Consider the following 20,009-nt stretch of genomic DNA (forward strand, 5'->3'; position numbering starts at 1 on the left):
GTATAACTGTGGGCATGTAAATGTTAGGTATGCCAATACTGGATTACATTTGTATTCTATAACGGAATCTAGTAAGCTGGGTTCCATTGTAGAACAGGCTCCCACCGCTCATCCTGGGGTGCCTAAATGGGTGATTCATTCATTCATGGGTGCTCATGACTAACAATGTCCTGTTACACCATCTGGATTTCTTGAAGCTGCAGGTATTCTTCTGTCTCTGGAATACTGGTAGAAAAACAGCCAATGCAAAATCAAATGAATCAATGCTAAAAATGTAAACTGCCACTCAAAGCATCAATGCTGGTGCAAGTCATGGCTAAGCCAAAAATTAAGAAAACTTCAAAAATGACCAAAAACCCTACCGGAGGGATTTCTAAAAGAAGGAAATGGGAAACTGCAGTGACCCAATGGAAAACATAGAAACACAAAAATATGGAGGCAGATAAAGACCATATGGTCTAGCCAGTCTGCCTATCCATGTCATCTACAATCCCTTCCTCTCTCCTAGAAATCCTATGTACTCATCCCAAGCTTTCTTAACTTCAGATACAGTTTTTGTCTCTACCACTTACACCGGGAGGCCGTTCCATGACTCCACCACCCTTTCTGAGAAGAAGTATTTCCTCCGGTTACTCTCGTGTTTCTCCTTTCACCTTCATCCTATGCCCCCTCATTCCAGAGCACCCTTTCAATTGAAAGACACTCACTGCCTGTGCATTTATGCCACTGAGGTATTTACATGTCTCTATCATATCTCCCCTTACCTGCCTTTGTTCCAGAGTATGCATATTGAGATCTTTAAGTTACTCATGACTGTGAAAAACCACAGCGATGAAAAACTAAATCTGGAACTGCGGTGGCCCCAAGCATAGGCGCCCCGTATAAGAGGCTTGGGGAGGCTAAGCCTCCCAGCCCAGCTGTGAACTTTCCCGCAGCCCCGCCTACCTCTAAATGGAGCCCGAGACAAGACTCGACGAAATCTTCTGTTGAGCAGCACAGCGGCAGCCAGGAACGAGACCTGCCATCGCTACTCTCCACACACAGCCAGCATAACATAAGAAAAAAAAGAAGCGCAGGGCCGCAGCAGCCTTCAGACATGCGCTGTCGGCTCTGCCGGTCTCTGCCCCATGACATCAATTTCCCGTTCCGGGGTCAGAGGACCGGCAGAGCCGACAGCGCATGTCTGAAGGCTGCTGCGGCCCCGCGCTTCTTTTTCTTCTTCTGTCAGCACTGCTGTTAAGAGGCCCGGGCCGGAGGGAGAGAAGAGAACGTGACCACTGGCTGGAAATGGTAGGAGGAGAGAGAGGGAGAGCAGGGGAGAGCCAGGGGGCATGGACAAGAGCAGTGGAGAGCCAGAGAGCGATAGGGAGAGAAAGCGGGGCCGTGGAAAAGAGCAGGGGAGAGCCAGGGACATGGAAAAAAAGCAGGGGAGAGCCAGAAAGAGATGGGGAGAGAAAGAGGGGCCATGGAAAAGAGCAGAGGAGAGCCAGGGACATGGAAAAAAGCAGGGGAGAGCCAGAAAGAGATGGGGAGAGAAAGAGGGGCCATGGAAAAGAGCAGGGGAGAGCCAGAAAGAGATGGGGAGAGAAAGAGGGGCCATGGAAAAGAGCAGAGGAGAGCCAGGGACATGGAAAAAAGCAAGGGAGAGCCAGAAAGAGATGGGGAGAGAAAGAGGGGCCATGGAAACGAGCAGGGGAGAGCCAGAAAGAGATGGGGAGAGAAAGAGGGGCCATGGAAAAGAGCAGAGGAGAGCCAGGGACATGGAAAAAAAGCAGGGGAGAGCCAGAAAGAGATGGGGAGAGAAAGAGGGGCCATGGAAAAGAGCAGAGGAGAGCCAGGGACATGGAAAAAAGCAGGGGGAGAGCCAGAAAAAGATGGGGAGAGAAAGAGGGGACATGGGCAGGAGAGAGAGAGAGAGAGAAGCTGCTGGGGAGAGACTGGGGGAGACCCTAGCTGTCGGACTGAGAAATGCTGGCTGGATGAAAGGAAGGAGAAAGAGGAAAAATGCTGGAAGGAGGGAAGAAACTGGTAGGGAGGGAAAGAGGAAAGACACTGGAAGGATGGGGTGAGAGAGGACATGCTGAATGGAAAAGGGTCAAGAGAGAGAACTGTCTAGAAGGAAGGGGAGATAGAGGGAGACAATGGACGGAAGGATTGGGAGAGGGTAATGGGTGGAAGGATGGAGAGAGAAAGAGGGATGACACTGGATGGAAGGGTAGGAGAGAAAGAAGGAAGGTGCTGGACATGGATGGAGGGGAGGGAAGTATATGCACATGGATGGAGGGGAGTGAGGAGAAATGCTGGATATGGATGGAGGGGAAACTGTTGAATTTAAGAGCTGGATCGGGATACTGAAGGATAGGGACAGGGCTACAGATGGTAGACAGGAGGCATAAGGACACAGGAGGATGGTGGACATGGTGAGAGAAAAATATCAAATGGAAAGAAGACACTGCATAAAACAGAAGACACTGGGACCAAAGCGAATAGAAAAACTAAATGATCAGACAACAAAGGTAGAAAAAAGTATTTTATTCAAAATTTATTAACTGGAATATGTCAGCTTTTGGAAATGTGCATCTGTGATGGTTTGCATGTAAGTTTCAATTTTTCTAGTATTGCTGCATGCTGAGTCTGACTTCTTGAGGTAACTTTCCAGTTCAGTATTTTGCCTTCATATCTGTTGTGTCATGTGTTTTTCATGTGATCAAGGTGCAGTATTCTGCTAGCGTGTAGTATTTTCAGCCCTTTTTGGGTTTTTTTTGTTTCACTAGGTTGTGCACTGGTGTTTTAGAGCCCGGTGTAATTACAGTGCTGCCTTTCCATGCATAAGGTTGTAGCTTGTCCTGTCCTTGGAATTAGTACTGTTATGGTTTGGTAAGGTTATGAGTGTGTTTTTGCACAAGTTTGTGTATAGTGTTTTGCAGTGGAGAGATTGTGTATTGGCCTTACTGAAGTGGCACCAAATCATCAGAAAAGGTTTTAGAGCCTAAATCATGACACACTGCCTCTTGAAGGATCTACATAAAAGGAGCTCATTGTGAACACTTTCCACCCTAAAAGGGTGTTTTGTTGCTCTACATGAGAATTGTGATATTATGATCCCTTGTTTCATATTGTTGACGGTCTGCATTTTCCGTATGGGTGGTATATTGGTTTATTAGGGTCTGCCCAGTGTTATGGTACAGTAAGGTTTATGAGTGTGTTTTTGCATAAATTTGTGCATAGTGTTTTGCAGTTGAGCAATTGTGGTTAGTACATGCTTTGAGCAGCCACTTTATTCTTTGACATATGATACATATTTAATATCTAAATTTAATAAAATGTATTAATTGTGACTTATTTTTTACTTATTTTTTTCTATGTTGTCAGACAATTATGGATGTAAGCCCCACCCCTAATCCCGCCCCCTTTAGCCTCCCCAAACAGTTGGGCCACCGACCGCCTATGGCCCCAAGTGATAACAGCACTGATACTGGAAGCCCTGCACATGCTCAATGCACTGATCTAGAAAGCTTGAAGCTTTGTTTGCATTTCTCCAGCCTGATAACATCACCCTCCTATAAGAGCTACACATCCTGTTTGTCTGTAGGGAAAGCTGTTACACAAAGAACTTTCTGGACATCAGTTAGGTCCTCTGAGTTCTTTCTTACAACAGCCCCAATGCTCACATAAAATAGTCTGTTTTCTAAAGTCACAGCCTAAAGCATCCCATATTTTCTTGGACTACATACAGCAGCAAACTTTTTAGTGCAGTTCAAGTAATGATATAAGGCGGTAAGCAAAGACCCAAACCAGCAGCTCCCCAGGAGAAAAAAGGCCACTCTTCAAATCAATAAGCAGAGTGAATCAGCTTCATCCTGTGGTTCAGAGCCTCAGCTCGTGGTCCCAGACCATGTATAAATTAAGTAAGCTGTTAGGCAAAATGGATGCCTTGAGAGCCAGACCACAAGAGACACAACTGAAAACCACTGAGCTAATTCAAGTATACCATGCAGTCTATTTGATTTCACATAGGGCAGAGGCAGAGAGAAGCTGCCCAAGTGGTGGGGGAGAACTAGCAGCAGAGAAAATACAACCAGACTGAAGACATAGAGCTCTTAAATCAATGTTCAATTGTCAGAGCAGAGCACACTGAGGTCTTTGTTTCCAAAGACTCTTCTGTGGAAAAGCAGGTACATTTGTTTTTTATTTTAAGCTTCCAGAACATTCTGTATTTGACTTTTTGAGAGAGTACTGGGTGGAAACTGCAGGATAAAAACAGCAGGTTCCGCCTTGCTGTACTCAGCAGAGAAAGATGTTATTACACCTAGGACTTTCCCAACATAAAGTCTTCGTGTTTCATACAGAGAGAGTCTGATTTCCATAAGTGACTATCTTTGTCGTCTCTATATTACATAATGGTATCCATTCCAGTAACTCTGCTAATGCCAACAGAAAAAGCAAGCCTTCAAATTCTGACTCTCCCAGAGAACTGTCAGTAGGAAAATGAAGTGGCTGTAAAGAGAAAATGGTGGAGGAATGGGAGAGGCAGCTTTCCACATCCCTTGCACAGACACACACACTCATTTTCTCTCTGGTTTTGCCTTTACCTCAAAGAATGCCTGAGTAGGACCATTCTTATCCAGAAGAGGAACAGGAACATCCCGCATCTCATCCGAGTTCTCCAGGGAGTAGCTGATTTTGACAGTGATGTTGGTGAAACAGTCCCGTTGACAGGGCTGAAGCAGTACAAGAGTAAGAGGAGCACAGCGTCATATTTAAGCCTTTTTCCAAATCCCTGCCTTGTTATCTTGCCACTCAACTATCCCAGTACCACTCGGAACAGCAAAACCACTATCTGATTCAGGTGGGATTCATGCCTCCAGTTCAGTGAGTATATTTTTAAATATTTTAGCAATAAATCACTCCAAACATGCCATGGTCACTTATGCCTCCATGGGACTACTGACCCTGTAAAAGCACTGCTGTGCCTTTAATGCGGGAAGCAGCCCTGGGATGGTCCCTCTGCAGAAATACTCAAATCTAAACCATCATAAATGCGTCTAAGCACAGTGGATGTACAGAAACAATTACACACTCACAGCACAGTGGAAACAGATTCCTAGCTTAGACACTCTTTGACGTATTTTGCAGGATGGCCAACGCATAACTTTACTTAATCCAAAATGAGTGTTATGTCAGGATATAATTGCTATCTAAAACTCATCAAGTCAAATCCTTTCAGATTTCTGTGTCGTGTTATATTACCTTCTTTATATTAGGAGGAAAAGCCTCACGTATCGTGCTGTACCTGCGCTCCTTGCAGTAAACTGTCACACTTAAACGGGGTATTTCACTAGCATCATCGACATAAAAACCTCCTTTCTGTTTAACTCTTAAGTTAAATTGTCATACATATGCTTAGACTTATCTTAATAGTCCTCCAGTCCACAGCAGCGGACTACAGGACTATTTAGATAAGCATATGCATAAGACAATTTAACTCAAGAGTTAATTTGAAAATACATTCACATAGAAAACAGCAACAGAAAGGAGGTTTTTATGCCGATGATGCTAGTGAAATACCCCGCTTAAGTGTGACAGTTTACTGCAAGGAGCGCAGGTACATCACGCTACGTGAGGCTTTTCCTCCTAATATAAAGAAGGTAATATAACACGACACAGAAATCTGAAAGGATTTGACAACGCATAACTTTAAACATGCAAGTTGTCTGTTTAAAGTTAAGCAAACATTTTCAGCATTTACACTTAAACACATAGCTCCACTGAATATCCACATAACTTTAAACAGACAAGATATACATTTGCCCCTAATAACAGGCCGAGCCAATATTCAGCACCGGCTGGTTAAGTTTAAACCAGCCAAAGATATACCTGCTATTTCAGCAGCCTAATCTGGCTGCCAAACTTAGCTGTCGATGCGCAGAATATTAGTGGGTAGTCGCTTATATCACGATTATAATCAGTTACCCACCAACAGCTAACCGGCAATATTCAGCAAAAGATAACCGGCGATCTCCCGCTGAATATTGCCGGATAGCTGGTTAAGTGCCAGGAGCCATTCCTGGACAGTTAAATGGTTTTAAATATCAGGTAGTAGGTGCCTAACTTTGGAGCCCAGTTATCAAATTGCCCCCTTGGATGGTAATTATATAAAGTTGTGTCTAGGTAATGTGTTTTCATTTGCCTATGATATGCCTTGTTTTTATAAAGTCACATACATACTGATGCTAGGAGTCATACCAGCTCGAGGGCTTGTGTAAATGTTAGTAGTGCTTCCACCAAGTAGACATGCAGACTAATACAATTCGGCAATCCACAGGTGTAAGTGTGAATTCCTTCCACTCTCCACCCATACTGTGCACAACACAGTGAAAGCACCAGGGCTTAATTTGTAGACATAAAGGGGGGGAAGGGAATGGAGTGGAGGAGTGGCCTAGTGGTTAGGGTGGTGGACTTTGGTCCTGAGGAACTGAATTCAGTTCCCACTTCAGGCACAGGCAGCTCCTTGTGACTCTGGCCAAGTCACTTAACCCTCCATTGCCCCATGTAAGCCACATTGAGCCTGCCATGAGTGGGGAAAGTGCAGGGTACAAATGTAACAAAAATAAATACTGCCTTTCTGAGGTTTTTGCAACCACATTCAAAGCGGTTTACATATATTCAGGTACTTATTTTGTACCAGGGGCAATGGAGGGTTAAGTGACTTGCCCAGAGTCACAAGGAGCTGCAGTGGGAATCGAACTCAGTTCCCCAGGATCAAAGTCCACTGCACTAACCACTAGGCTACTCCTCCAAAAGGAAATGGACCTGTGAATTTTCCAAAGGGGAGTAGGACAGGGGTAAGAGCAGCAGAAGGGGAGGGGCTGGATTACAGGGACTGTTCTCAGCTTTGTTCTGTGTTCACCCCCTCCTTTCCACTTCCCTGCAGGCTATCTGGAAGGGAGGGTCTGGAACAGAAAACCTCTGCTGCTCTGGAGTCTGGAAAGAAGTTGTGGAACTGTGTTCCAGGCTGTTCCCCCAGCACATACCATGAAATTTACATATATTCCTTCACAGTTGCCAGTTTTTAGAAGATGTCATTTATGCACTTAAGTGTACACTTAACATGCATAAATGACTAAAGTACTAGCATTTACATGTGATCTTAGCACCCAAAACTTATAAAATTATCCCCTTAAAGTTATTTTTGCTTTATGCATAAATTAGATGAAGAGTGGCTGAATTTCACTGCTCCCAATTTAACTTTTAATCCTGCCCCCAGACTGCTCCAAATTAAACTCTAATACGACAACTTATCCAGACAATAGCATGATGACTATAACTGGACATCCCCATTCCTGTTAACCTCTCAATATAAAGACAGCCTAGTACAGTGCTTATCAATCGTTTTGTGGCTATGACCCATTATCACAGCTAAAAAGATCTATGCAGTTCCCTGGAGATGCAGAATAATGATGCACCAATGTTAAGCTCGCCTAAGTCGTGACCCAAAATGCAGGTTTTGTTACCAGGGCTGGGATCCCACAAAGGGGAGGAGATTTTAGAGCTTTGAGAGACCCAATTCTATATGGCAGGAGTGAGAAACCTTGGCTCTCAACGACCACAACCCACTCGGGTTTTCAGGATTTCCCCAATGAATATGCATGAGGTCTATGGAAGCAGTGCATGAAAATAGATCTCATGCATATTCATTTACCCTGCTATCAAGAGGGAACAGGAAGGCCAGTGCCATGCTCCTCATTGCACTCACCACAATAAAGCGAATGCTACATACCTGTAGAAGGTATTCTCCGAGGACAGCAGGCTGATTGTTCTCACAAATGGGTGACGTCCACGGCAGCCCCTCCGATCGGAGATCTTCCTAGCAACAGAGTTTGCTAGTTCTCGCGCGCGCCCGCGATGCGCACATGCGCGGCTGTCTTCCCGCCCGAAATCGCTCGTGTTCGCTAGTCCCGTATCAAGCAAAAACAAGACAAGGGAAGACACAACTCCAAAGGGGAGGTGGGCGGGTAGGTGAGAACAATCAGCCTGCTGTCCTCGGAGAATACCTTCTACAGGTATGTAGCATTCGCTTTCTCCGAGGACAAGCAGGCTGCTTGTTCTCACAAATGGGGTATCCCTAGCCCCCAGGCTCACTCAAAACAACAAACATGGTCAATAGGGCCTCGCAACAACGAGGACATAACTGAGATTGACCTAAAGTTTTCAAACTAACTGAGAGTGCAGCCTGGAACAGAATAAAAATGGGCCTAGGGGGGTGGAGTTGGATTCTAAACCCCAAACAGATTCTGCAGCACCGACTGCCCGAACCGACTGTCGCATCGGGAATCCTGCTGAAGGCAGTAGTGAGATGTGAATGTGTGGACAGATGACCACGTCGCAGCCTTGCAAATCTCTTCAATAGTGGCTGACTTCAAGTGGGCCACTGACGCCGCCATGGCTCGAACACTATGAGCCGTGACATGACCCTCAAGAGTCAGCCCAGCCTGGGCGTAAGTGAAGGAAATGCAGTCTGCTAGCCAATTTGAAATGGTGCGTTTCCCCACAGCCACTCCCCTCTTGTTGGGATCAAAAGAAACAAAAAGTTGGGCGGACTGTCTGTGTGGGCTTGTCCGCTCCAGATAGAAGGCCAATGCTCGCTTGCAGTCCAATGTGTGCAGTTGACGTTCAACAGGGCGGGTATGAGGACGAGGGAAGAATGTTGGCAAGACAATTGACTGGTTCAGATGGAACTCCGACACCACCTTCGGCAAGAACTTAGGGTGAGTGCGGAGGATTACTCTGTTATGATGAAATTTGGTATAAGGAGCATGAGCTACCAAGGCTTGCAGCTCACTGACTCTGCGAGCTGAAGTAACTGCCACCAAGTAAATGACCTTCCAGGTCAAGTACTTCAGATGACAGGAATCCAGTGGCTCAAAAGGAGGTTTCATCAGCTGGGTGAGAACGACATTGAGATCCCATGACACTGTAGGAGGTTTGACTGGGGGCTTCGACAAAAGCAAACCTCTCATGAAGCGAACAACTAAAGGCTGTCCCGAGATCGGCTTACCTTCCACATGGTAATGGTATGTACTAATCGCACTAAGATGAACCCTTACAGAGTTGGTTTTAAGACCAGACTCCGATAAATGTAGAAGGAATTCAAGCAGGGTCTGTGTAGGACAAGAACGAGGATCTAAGGCCTTGCCATCACACCACACAGCAAACCGTCACCAGAGGAAAAAATAACTCCTCTTGGTAGAATCTTTCTTGGAAGCAAGCAAGACTCGGGAGACACCCTCTGACAGACCCAAGGAGGCGAAGTCTACGCTCTCAACATCCAGGCTGTGAGGGCCAGAGACCGAAGGTTGGGATGGAGGAGCGCCCCCTCGTTCTGTGTGATGAAGGTTGGAAAGCAGTCCAATCTCCACGGTTCTTCGGAAGACAATTCCAGAAGAAGAGGGAACCAGATCTGATGAGGCCAAAAAGGAGCAATCAGAATCATGATTCCCCTGTCTTGCTTGAGTTTCAGCAAAGTCCTCCCTATCAAAGGAATGGGAGGATACGCGTACAGGAGACCTTCCCCCCAAAACAGAAGGAAAGCATCCGACGCTAGTCTGCTGTGGGCCTGCAGCCTGGAACAGAACTGAGGGACCTTGTGATTGGTCTGAGTGGCAAAGAGGTCCACCAAGGGGGTGCCCCACACTTGGAAGATCTCGCGAACCACTCTGGAACTGAGCGACCACTCGTGCGGTTGCATGATCCTGCTCAATCTGTCGGCCAGATACGTGGCCTGGAGCCACATGCTGAACCGGCGTGCCCAGTGCCACAAGCTGACGGCTTCCTGACACAGGGGGCGAGATCCAGTGCCCCCTGCTTGTTGATGTAATACATAGCAACCTGGTTGTCTGTCTGAATTTGGATAATTTGATGGGACAGCCAATCCCTGAAAGCCTTCAGAGCGTTCCATACTGCTCGCAACTCCAGGAGGTTGATCTGTAGACCTTGTTCCTGGACGGACCAAGTCCCCTGGGTGTGGAGCCCATCGACATGCGCTCCCCACCCCAGGAGTGACGCGTCCGTGGTCAGCACTTTTTGCGGCTGAGGAATCTGGAAGGGACGTCCCAGGGTCAAATTGGATCGAATTGTCCACCAATGAAGGGAGAGGAGAAACCTTGTGGACAGATGGACCACGTCCTCTAGGCTCCCAGCAGCTTGGCACCACTGAGAGGCTAGGGTCCATTGAGCAGATCTCATAAAAAGGCGGGCCATGGGAGTCACGTGAACCGTGGAGGCCATGTGGCCGAGCAATCTCAACATCTGCCGAGCTGTGATCTGCTGCGACGCCCGCACCGAGGAGACAAGGGTCAGCAGATTGTCGGCCCTGGTCTCTGGGAGGTAGGCATGGGCCGTCTGGGAATCCAGCAGAGCTCCTATGAATTCGAGTTTCTGAACTGGAAGAAGGTGGGACTTTGGATAATTTATCACAAACCCTAGCAGCTCCAGGAGTCGAATAGTCACCTGCATGGACTGCTGAGCTCCTGCCTCGGAGGTGTTCTTTACCAGCCAATCGTCGAGGTAAGGGAACACATGCACTCCCAGCCTGTGGAGAGAAGCAGCTACTACGGCTAGGCATTTGGTGAATACCCTGGGTGCGGAGGCGAGCCCAAAGGGCAGCACACAGTACTGAAAATGCCGTGTTCCCAGACGAAATCGAAGATACTGCCTGTGAGCTGGCAGAATCGGGATGTGCGTATAGGCATCCTTTAAGTCCAGAGAGCATAGCCAATCATCCTGTTGAATCATGGGAAGAAGGGTGCCCAGGGAAAGCATCCTGAACTTTTCCTTGACCAGATATTTGTTCAGGGCCCTTAGGTCTAGGATGGGACGCATCCCCCCTGTTTTCCTTTTCCACAAGGAAGTACGTGGAATAGAATCCCAGCCCTTCCTGCCCCGGTGGCACGGGCTCGACCGCATTGGTGCTGAGAAGGGTGGAGAGTTCCTCTGCAAGTGCCTGCCTGTGCTGGAAGCTGAAGGATTGAGCTCCCGGTGGGCAATTTGGAGGCATTGAGGTCAAATTCAGAGAGTACCCTAGCCGGACTATTTTGAGAACCCACTGATCGGAGGTTACAAGAGGCCACCTTTGGTGAAAAAATGTTAACCTCCCCCCGACCAGTAGGCCGTCCGGCACAGGCACTGGAACGTCGGCTATGCTCTGGAGGAGCCAGTCAAAAGCCCGCCCATGACTTTTGCTGGGGAGCCGCAGGGGCCTGAGGCGCGCGCTGCTGATGAGAGCAAGCGCGCTGGGGTTTAGCCTGAGCAGCAGGCTGGCGAGAAGGAGGATTGTACCTACGCTTGCCGGAAGAATAGGGAACCATCCTCCTTCCCCCATAAAACGTCTACCCGAAGAGGTAGAGGCTGAAGGCGGCCGGCGGGAGAACTTGTCAAAAGCGGTATCCCGCTGGTGGAGCTGTTCAACCACCTGTTCGACCTTGTCCCCAAAAACATTGTCCCTCCAGCAAGAGGCATCCGCAATCCGCTGCTGGATTCGATTTTCCAGGTCGGAGGCACGCAGCCATGAGAGCCTGCGCATCACCACACCCTGCGCAGCGGCCCTGGATGCAACATCAAAAGAGTCAAAGACCCCCCTGGCCAGGAATTTCCTACACGCCTTCAGCTGCCTGACCACCTGCTGAAAAGGCTTGGCCTGCTCAGAAGGGAGCTTGTCGACCAAGTCCGCCAACTGCCCCACATTGTTCCGCATATATATGCTCGTGTAGAGCTGGTAGGACTGAATCTTGGCGATGAGCATTGCAGAATGGTAGGCCTTCCGCCCAAAAGAGTCCAAGGTTCTAGAGTCTTTGCCCGGGGGCGCTGAAGCATACTCTCTAGAGCTCTTGGCCTTCTTGAGGGCCAGATCCACCACACCAGAGTCGTGTGGCAACTGAGTCCGCATCAACTCCGGGTCCCCATGGATCCGATATTGAGATTCGATCTTCTTGGGGATGTGGGGCATAGTTAAAGGTTTCGCCCAGTTCGCCAGCAACGTCTTTTTGAAGACATGATGCATGGGTACTGTGGATGATTCTTTAGGTGGCGAAGGATAGTCCAAGTGCTCCAGCATCTCAGCTCTTGGCTCATCCTCCGTGACCACGGGAAAGGGAATTGCCGTAGACATTTCCCGGACAAAGGCCGTGAAAGAGAGACTCTCCGGAGGAGAAAGCTGTCTTTCAGGCGAGGGAGTAGGATCAGAAGGAAGACCGTCAGACTCCTCGTCAGAGAAATATCTGACGTCTTCCTCTGCTTCCCACGAGGCCTCCTCATCAGTGTCGGACACCAGCTGGTGGACTTCGGTCCGAAGCTGCACCCGCCTCAACTCCGTGGAAACACGGCCACGGTGGGAGCGTCGAGAAGAGGACTCCCGAGGCGGGGGCGACGGAGCTCCCTCCATCGATGTCGCCGGGGAGCCCTCCTGGGAGGCGGCCGGCACCGGCACCACAAGCGGTACCGGGGCGGGCGCCCTCACCGCAGACGAGGGCCCAGCCATTGCCTCACTCGACGGCACCGGCGGCGCAAGCACCCCCGGTACCGGAGAAGGGCAAAACAGCTCTTCCAGGATCCCCGGAAGGACGGCCCTGAGGCTCTCGTTCAGAGAGGCTGTGGAGAAAGGCAGTGGGGCCGGTACCGGCGTCGAGCTGCGAACCTGTTCCAGGGATGGAGGCGGTACCGGGTTGTCCACAGGGGAACGTATCGACACCTCCTGAATGGAGGGTGAGCGGTCCTCCCGATGTCGACGCTTGGGTGCCGGTGGTACCGGTGACCCAGAGCTCTCGGTACCACGCTTAGAGGGTGACCGATGCCGGTGCTTATTTGCCTTCGCACGACGCACGGCATCGGTACCCCTCGGTACCGAAGAGGAAGACGTCAAATCCAAACGCTTCCTCAGGTCCGGGTCCAAAGAGGGTCAATCCCAGGGGGGCTGTACTGCGGGAGCCCTCGAGACAGGCGGAGACCTGCTCATGGGCTCACCGCCACCAGCAGGGGAATGGACAGCCCTCACCTGCACTCCAGACATCGAAGCACCCTCCGACGACATCCTCAGGAGGAACGATCCCGGTCTCGTAGCTGCACCTGACGATGACCTCGATACCTAAGGCCTTGATGCCGATGCCGGTACCGATGGACGCGGTACCAAAGTCGATGATGAGCGCGGTACCGAAGGCTCCGATGCCGAGGACCGCGGGACTGAGGATGTCAACGCGCCGGATGAAGCCCCGAACAAACTGTTCCACTGGGCTAATCTCACCGCCTGAGTTCTCCTCTTCAAAAGAAGACAGAGATTACAGGCCTGAGGACGGTGCCCAGCCCTCAGACACTGAAGGCAAGAAGCGCGCCTATCAGTGAGAGAGATTATCCGGCCACACTGGGTGCACGGTTTGAAGCCGCTGGAAGGCTTCGATGACATGGGCGGAAAAATCTCGCTGGCAAAATCGAAGTCCGCGATGGTGAAAAAAGGGGCACCAAAAGCTCACCAAAAAACGAATGGGCGGTGAAAAAAGCCGCAATCGACCACGAAAGAAAACTTACCGGCCAACACTAGAGATAAAGGAAAAAGTTAGAAAATGTTTAGCAAAAAACCGCGAATCGCGAGGGATCTCCAAGGGGCGCGGAGCAACCAAAAAACAGCCGTCCTGAGCCACGGAAAAAAGGAGACTAGCGAACACGAGCGATTTCGGGCGGGAAGACGGCCGTGCATGTGCGCATCATGGGCGCGCGCGAGAACTAGCAAACTCTGTTGCTAGGAAGATCTCCGATCGGAGGGGCTGCCGTGGACGTCACCCATTTGTGAGAACAAGCAGCCTGCTTGTCCTCGGAGAACTGGCAATTTATAAATCATAGCATGCACATGGTCAACACCTGCTGCCAATCGCACAAGTGCTTTGAATATCGGGCCCTAGGGGTCAAAACTGACTCCTACCCAGATAACGCCTACTCAATGGGGCCGATATTCAGACTGCAGGAGGTAGCCGGGCTGCCTCCCGCTGTCAGTGCTGAGCCTGGATATTCAAATCTGGGCCGTTTCCAATAACTGGCATTGAATATCCAGTTTATTTTTAGCCGTCTAAACATAACTGGTTGTGCCGATATTCAGAACTGGCCAGCTATGTTTAAACCGTCCAAAGATATTCCAAGGTTTCACGCAGTCAAATATGACCATCAAAGTCGCACTGAAGATTGGCAGATAGCCGATTATATCAAGCGAGGTAGCCAGCTAGCCGCTGGCTGCTAACCGCCGATATTCAGAGGGAGCCAGCTATCTCCCACTGAATATTGCCAGATAGCCGGCTAAGTACCATTTAACCGGCTGGTTCAATGGTTTTGAATATCAGGGGGAATGGGTCTAATCCGGATTATCAGCAGCATCTGTCTGAATACTGAGGCCGAAAATCCAGCCAGACAACCTTGGAACTATCTGGGCAGTCAGATGAGTGGAGCTGGAAATTATCCAAGCTCTGACGATATTCAGCAGCGGTACCCAGTTAACTTAGGACAGAAAAAAGACTATCTGGGTGCCTCTACTGAATATGAGCGGTACCCAGATAACCCCAGTGGCCCCATAATACCCACATATTCAGCGCCAGAATCCAGGTATGTCCTAGTACTAAATATCCAGCGACCAGGGTTCAAAAAATGTTGACTGCCACGGGTTCAATATTAATTAGTGTCTACAAGAACCAAGAGTTCAAAGAAGATCCAAAAAAGGCCAAACTCATCTGGCTACTGCAATTACATAATATTTATTGGAAAAGACATTTCCATAAACCCCTGAGGGTTCAATTATGGTTAATGGCAAAATCCCAAATGACTCCTAAACATCATTACAACATAGGCAGTGTTGGCTGGCCTGCTGGGGCATAGAAGATCCCTGGGTTGATCCTTGAGAAGTACCTTCCAGTCCCCAGATTGGATAGGACTGGGCATAAAGCACAGGCACTGATCACAGCCCTTGATGGGAGGAAATCTTGGTCACTCTCTTCAAGGATGGACACCTAATGGCTAAATATAGCGCCTATGACTTCAGAGCTCCAGAGGGAACCCTGGTACATGGCCTTCAGCTGAAGGACTGTCACTACAGAGACCAGAATAGGTATGTTAGGAAGACGGTGGGGGTGGGGTTACAAAGTAGGAGAAAAATCCCAGGTAATTGTGAATGAAATCTCACAGAACCAGAATCCCAGTGCTGATTACAACTGAGCTAGAGACCCTGCTGGGTCAAAAGAAAACAAAAATCCCAGGGACAATATACTGTATACATCATCCCTGGATAACACTTACCAGGACAAAAATAGGATATGCATTACAGTATGACTCAGCAATTCTCAGCTTGTTTTCTATGATGTGTTTCCTGTTGTCAAAGGTGATACGTTTCTGCTCCATATTCACATCTAACTCCAGAGTATAAGTGATGTAAGATTTCTGAATGTCTGCAAAGGAACATAAGGATATCAACCTCCCAGATATTACAAAGGTTCTTAAAGAGCTGTAAGGAGCCCCCTCTAGTGACATTAAGGAAGGATCACAGCAGCTGGGGCATCATCATTCCTTTCTATAGACTTGATTGGTCATATTAGTGACTTGTAAAACAGAGATGCAGGACAGAGCTCATCTAGCACTAAATTCTGATGCTCGTTCCTATATTACCTCGCTCTTTGCCACTGAAAGCTGACAGGATTGTGAAGCACAAGCATGCTTGGATTGTTTTTTCCACTGGTACAATGGGCACTTTATCCGGCAAAAATGTCAGATTAGCCTTGAGATTAATGACCGGCCTGGATCTAGAGGGCAAAGCAGAGCAGCTGGGTCAATTTTATTCTGTTCTGTTCTATTAAGCTTATATACTGTTTTCCTCAAACAAAACTTTGACCCAAAGCAGTTTACAATAAACAAAATAATACAATAATCAAATATGTCAATGTATACTATGATTTATGGGTTTATTGACTTGATATACCGCCTTTGGTTTACACATTAAGACAGTTTAATATAAAAGGTAAGACAATACACAGAACCAAACTAACAATTGCAGACATGAACAGTTACAATAATCTGCTAAGAGCCAAGGGAAAGTGACGACATACTAGCCTAAAATAAAATTCAATACATATAATACTTATTTAAAACATGTAAGGACTCTGTGAAGGATAACTTTCAGGCAAGCCTATCTACCCAGGCATATGGCTTTGAAAATTGCCCCCACATACCAGGGGTGGTTCCCATATGTCTACATCAGCTGCCTTTGAGGCAGTGCCATGGGGTTTTTTTCAGGATTACTTAGTAACATAGGGGTTCATTTTCAAAGCACTTAGACTTACAAAGTTCCAAAGGTTACTATTGTAACTTTGTAAGTCTAAGTGCTTTGAAAATACGCCTCATAGTTTACTATGAGGCATATTTTCAAAGCACTTAGACTTACAAAGTCTAGACTTACAAAGGCTGGCACAGTCCATCCTATCTGCCCAACATGGGGACCAGAGCTGCATTTGCCACTCCTTGTACATTACATTCCTTCATGATCAGATACTGGCATCACAATAAGGCAGTCGGCAATTTGCCATAATGCCAACCACATATCACTAGTTGCATCTGATACAACATTGGAAGAGTGGTTTTATTATTTTGGTTACAGCATAATCATATTTATTGTCAATACTTGATTAAACCAACAATCTAACAATGTTGCAAACTGACAACATTTTGCTCGATATCAACATTAAGGTGACTTCAGGTTGACAGTGAGTAAAATTGATAGATGGATTGACAGAAAATGTAAAATGATTTATAGCCAGAAACCTATGACAGGGTCCAGAACACAAACAGAGTCCTTCTATGGACTAGAATACCAAGTTGCTAAGATGGGCCATAACTGAAATATACTAAAGGGCTTCAATTCATCAGTCATGTCAAAAATAAAATGGCTAATCCCTTGACTAGAATGACTGTTAGGCTTACCCTATATCTCTTACAAGGACAATCAGAAAACAACGCTTTTAAAACACTATTGATAGTTTCCACTATCCAAACTGGAATTCTGGTGGTAAGCGAGGAAAATGCAGAAGAGTATTGTACCTACCGTAACACAAAGATCTTCCCAAACGACCCCACCGTAATATCAATAAGACCATCTTTGGTCAGGTCCAGGCCACCATCAATGGATTGTCCAAAATAACGGAGTGTAGAGTCAATATCAGAAGCTTTTATCCGCTGTAAAAAAAAAACCCCAAAAGGTCAAGATCAGAGATGTGGTGTTCTTCCCAACACCATGACTCTGACCACCCAAACCTGTAATTATTCTGTACCAGACTTCTGGAAGGACACTAGAGAATGTCATACTGCAACTGTGCTAGATTTAAGTTCCCAGCCTAGTGCCTATATGGACCAGTAGCAAGGAACATCAGAGAAACAAGTCTAGAGATTGCCTCTGATCAAATTCAAAATTGGCTTCTCCTGCCCGTGATGGAGCCATTTGTTAAGTCTAGATAAGCGTATTCATTGATGAAAAGTTCATATCAAAAATTAGTCATACATCCTGACCCATGTTATCCTAAAACAGAGGAATACAGTCAGGGATGGACTTACCAATAGGCAGAAAAGGCAAGTGCATATGGGCAGCCACCACAGTGGGACAGCTGCCCTGCTGCATGAGTCACTTGTGTTACATCATCAGCTGTGGTGTTATGCTGTCTTTCCACATGTCTAAGGACAGCCAAGTATAAATCCACCACTGCTTAGTATTTCTGCTGAGAGCTAATAATAGGGCAGGAGTAACAACTGGCTCCACTTTTTCCAGAAAGATTAATCCAGTCCTGGCTTTATCCCATTGCATGCACGTTCATGTGTTCCTGCTTTTACTGAAGATGCATTCAACGATTCACCCTGTCCAGATGAAAACTGGAGCCAACTAAGCTGGTAACCCATGCAGTAAATCAAAGCCCTCTGATATGGGTTACCAGAGATTGACTGCAGTGCCATCCACTGAGAAGATTAGAACCGGGTCCCCAGTACTCACTGATTCCTGCATATACAAGGCATCCTCTCTTATTCTGTGTCTGTGTGAAACAGTTTGTTATGAATTGGGCACCACACGATGATAGCTTGAAATTGCTACTAACTCAAGATGTGAGAAAAAGATCGAGAGCCAGTTATGAAGGAGACTCTTGCTGCATGCAGCGCCCTCTTGTGACAACAGACTATCTAGCACATTCAGCCAATGGAGCCTCCTGTCACTCAAGTGAAAGCCACGGTTTCTGGAATAGAGATGTGCATTGACATTTGATAATGTATTAATTTAATTTCTGAATAGATGGGCTTGACTAGATCTTGGGACCCCACTCCCAGCATTTTCTACTCTGCACTACAAGATCTATATGTCCTTGCACTAACCTAGAGCCATAAGACAATAGCAACCATTGAATTCTATGAAAATGGAAGAGGTTTATAATGACTGTCAGGATTCTGTATTTTAGATACCTCTATGCTCTCTCCATCAATTCTCTCCCCAGCTCCCTATTCACCACACTCACAGTACAGTAGCATCCAAAACCCCAGCAGGCCTGCACAGAGTTTACAAAGGTCTCATCTCACCTGAGAGAAGGTATCCATAATACCGTTACTGTCTGTATTATAGATGTAAATGCTCCCAAAAGAATCTGGGTCTAGAAGATTTCCCTCCAGGGGTGCTCCTATTGCTATATCATTGAAGCCATCTCTATTGATATCACCTATACTGGCCACAGCAAATCCAAACCTTGCAAACAGGTACTGCTGCAGCCCTCCCAGGTATTTAACATATGTAAAAGTGTCCTACAGGAAGAAACAAAATAGTTATTTCCTCAGCAAAATGTACAAACACATTTTGTGCAAGGCAATTATTTTCTACCGTGGGATTCGGCACATGCCAAATTACTACTACTACTACTACCAGTGGCGTTCCAAGGGGGGGGGCGGTGGGGGCGGTCCGCTCCGGGTGCACACCGCTGGGGGGATGCCGCGGCACGCGCCTGTTGCCCTGTCTCAGTCTGAGTTCGCAATTTGCATGTGTTCACTGCTCCCTCTGCCCCGGAACAGGTTACTTCCTGTTCCGGGGCAGACTCAGAAGGAGCAGTGAACACATGCGAATTGCGAACTCAGAGACAGGGCAACAGGCGCGCACCGCAGCACCCCCCCCCCCCCCCAGCGGCGTGCACCCGGGGGGTGTCATTTCACTGGGGGGGGGAAGAGGTGTCATTTTTCTGGGGGGGGGGTGTCACGCTGCACCCGGGGGGGCGCATCGGCGATCCGCCCCAGGTGTCAGCTATGGTCGGAACGCCACTGACTACTACTACTACTATTTAGCATTTCTATAGCGCTACAAGGCGTACGCAGCGCTGCACAAACATAGAAAAAAGACAGTCCCTGCTCAAAGAGCTTACAATATAATAGACAAAAAGTAAAGTAAGCAAATCAAATCAATTAATGTGTACAGGAAGGAGGAGAGGAGGGTAGGTGGAGGAGAGTGGTTACAAGTGGTTACAAGTCAAAAGCAATGTTAAAGAGGTGGGCTTTCAGTCTAGATTTAAAGGTGGCCAAGGATGGGGCAAGACGTAGAGGTTTAGGAAGTTTATTCCAGGCGTAGGGTGCAGCGAGACAGAAGGCGCGAAGTCTGGTGTTGGCAGCTCATGGGGCTAGCCAGGTGGTAGTGCGTTAGTGGGTATTTATATCATGTGATTAGGCACCCCGCTACTTACACAGGTATGTGCGCACATGCACTCCCATGTAATAATATTCTAAACATTTATGCATGAAAGGACGCCTAAATGTTACCTCCTAATCTATAAAATTGTTTTTCACAATCAATTCCTTTGGGCTTCCTCTCATTTGCTGTGTCGGGAATTGCTAGCACGGTTTAGTAAAAGAGGCCATAATGTAAGAAAATTAATTTTTTCATGACCACCAGTAGGTAGCCCAGTGCAAGGACTGAAGAA

At 47.6% G+C, this 20,009-nt stretch overlaps 1 protein-coding gene across 2 annotated transcripts in view; it reads right to left on the reverse strand.

Annotated features, from left to right (window-relative positions):
* Nucleotides 1-20,009, reverse strand: part of ITGAE (integrin subunit alpha E) — a 137,773-nt gene that overhangs the window by 35,966 nt on the left and 81,798 nt on the right. For both annotated transcript variants that reach the window (XM_030222426.1, XM_030222424.1), the window contains exons 16-20: nucleotides 18,631-18,849; nucleotides 17,120-17,250; nucleotides 15,691-15,824; nucleotides 15,325-15,473; nucleotides 4,593-4,721 (exon numbers count right to left, since the gene is read on the reverse strand). In XM_030222426.1, coding sequence (XP_030078286.1) covers nucleotides 4,593-4,721; nucleotides 15,325-15,473; nucleotides 15,691-15,824; nucleotides 17,120-17,250; nucleotides 18,631-18,849 — 762 coding nt within the window. The remainder of the gene's footprint in view (nucleotides 1-4,592; nucleotides 4,722-15,324; nucleotides 15,474-15,690; nucleotides 15,825-17,119; nucleotides 17,251-18,630; nucleotides 18,850-20,009) is intronic.

This window comes from Microcaecilia unicolor, chromosome 13 (assembly GCF_901765095.1).
Source record: "Microcaecilia unicolor chromosome 13, aMicUni1.1, whole genome shotgun sequence".
Lineage (NCBI taxonomy): Eukaryota > Metazoa > Chordata > Amphibia > Gymnophiona > Siphonopidae > Microcaecilia > Microcaecilia unicolor.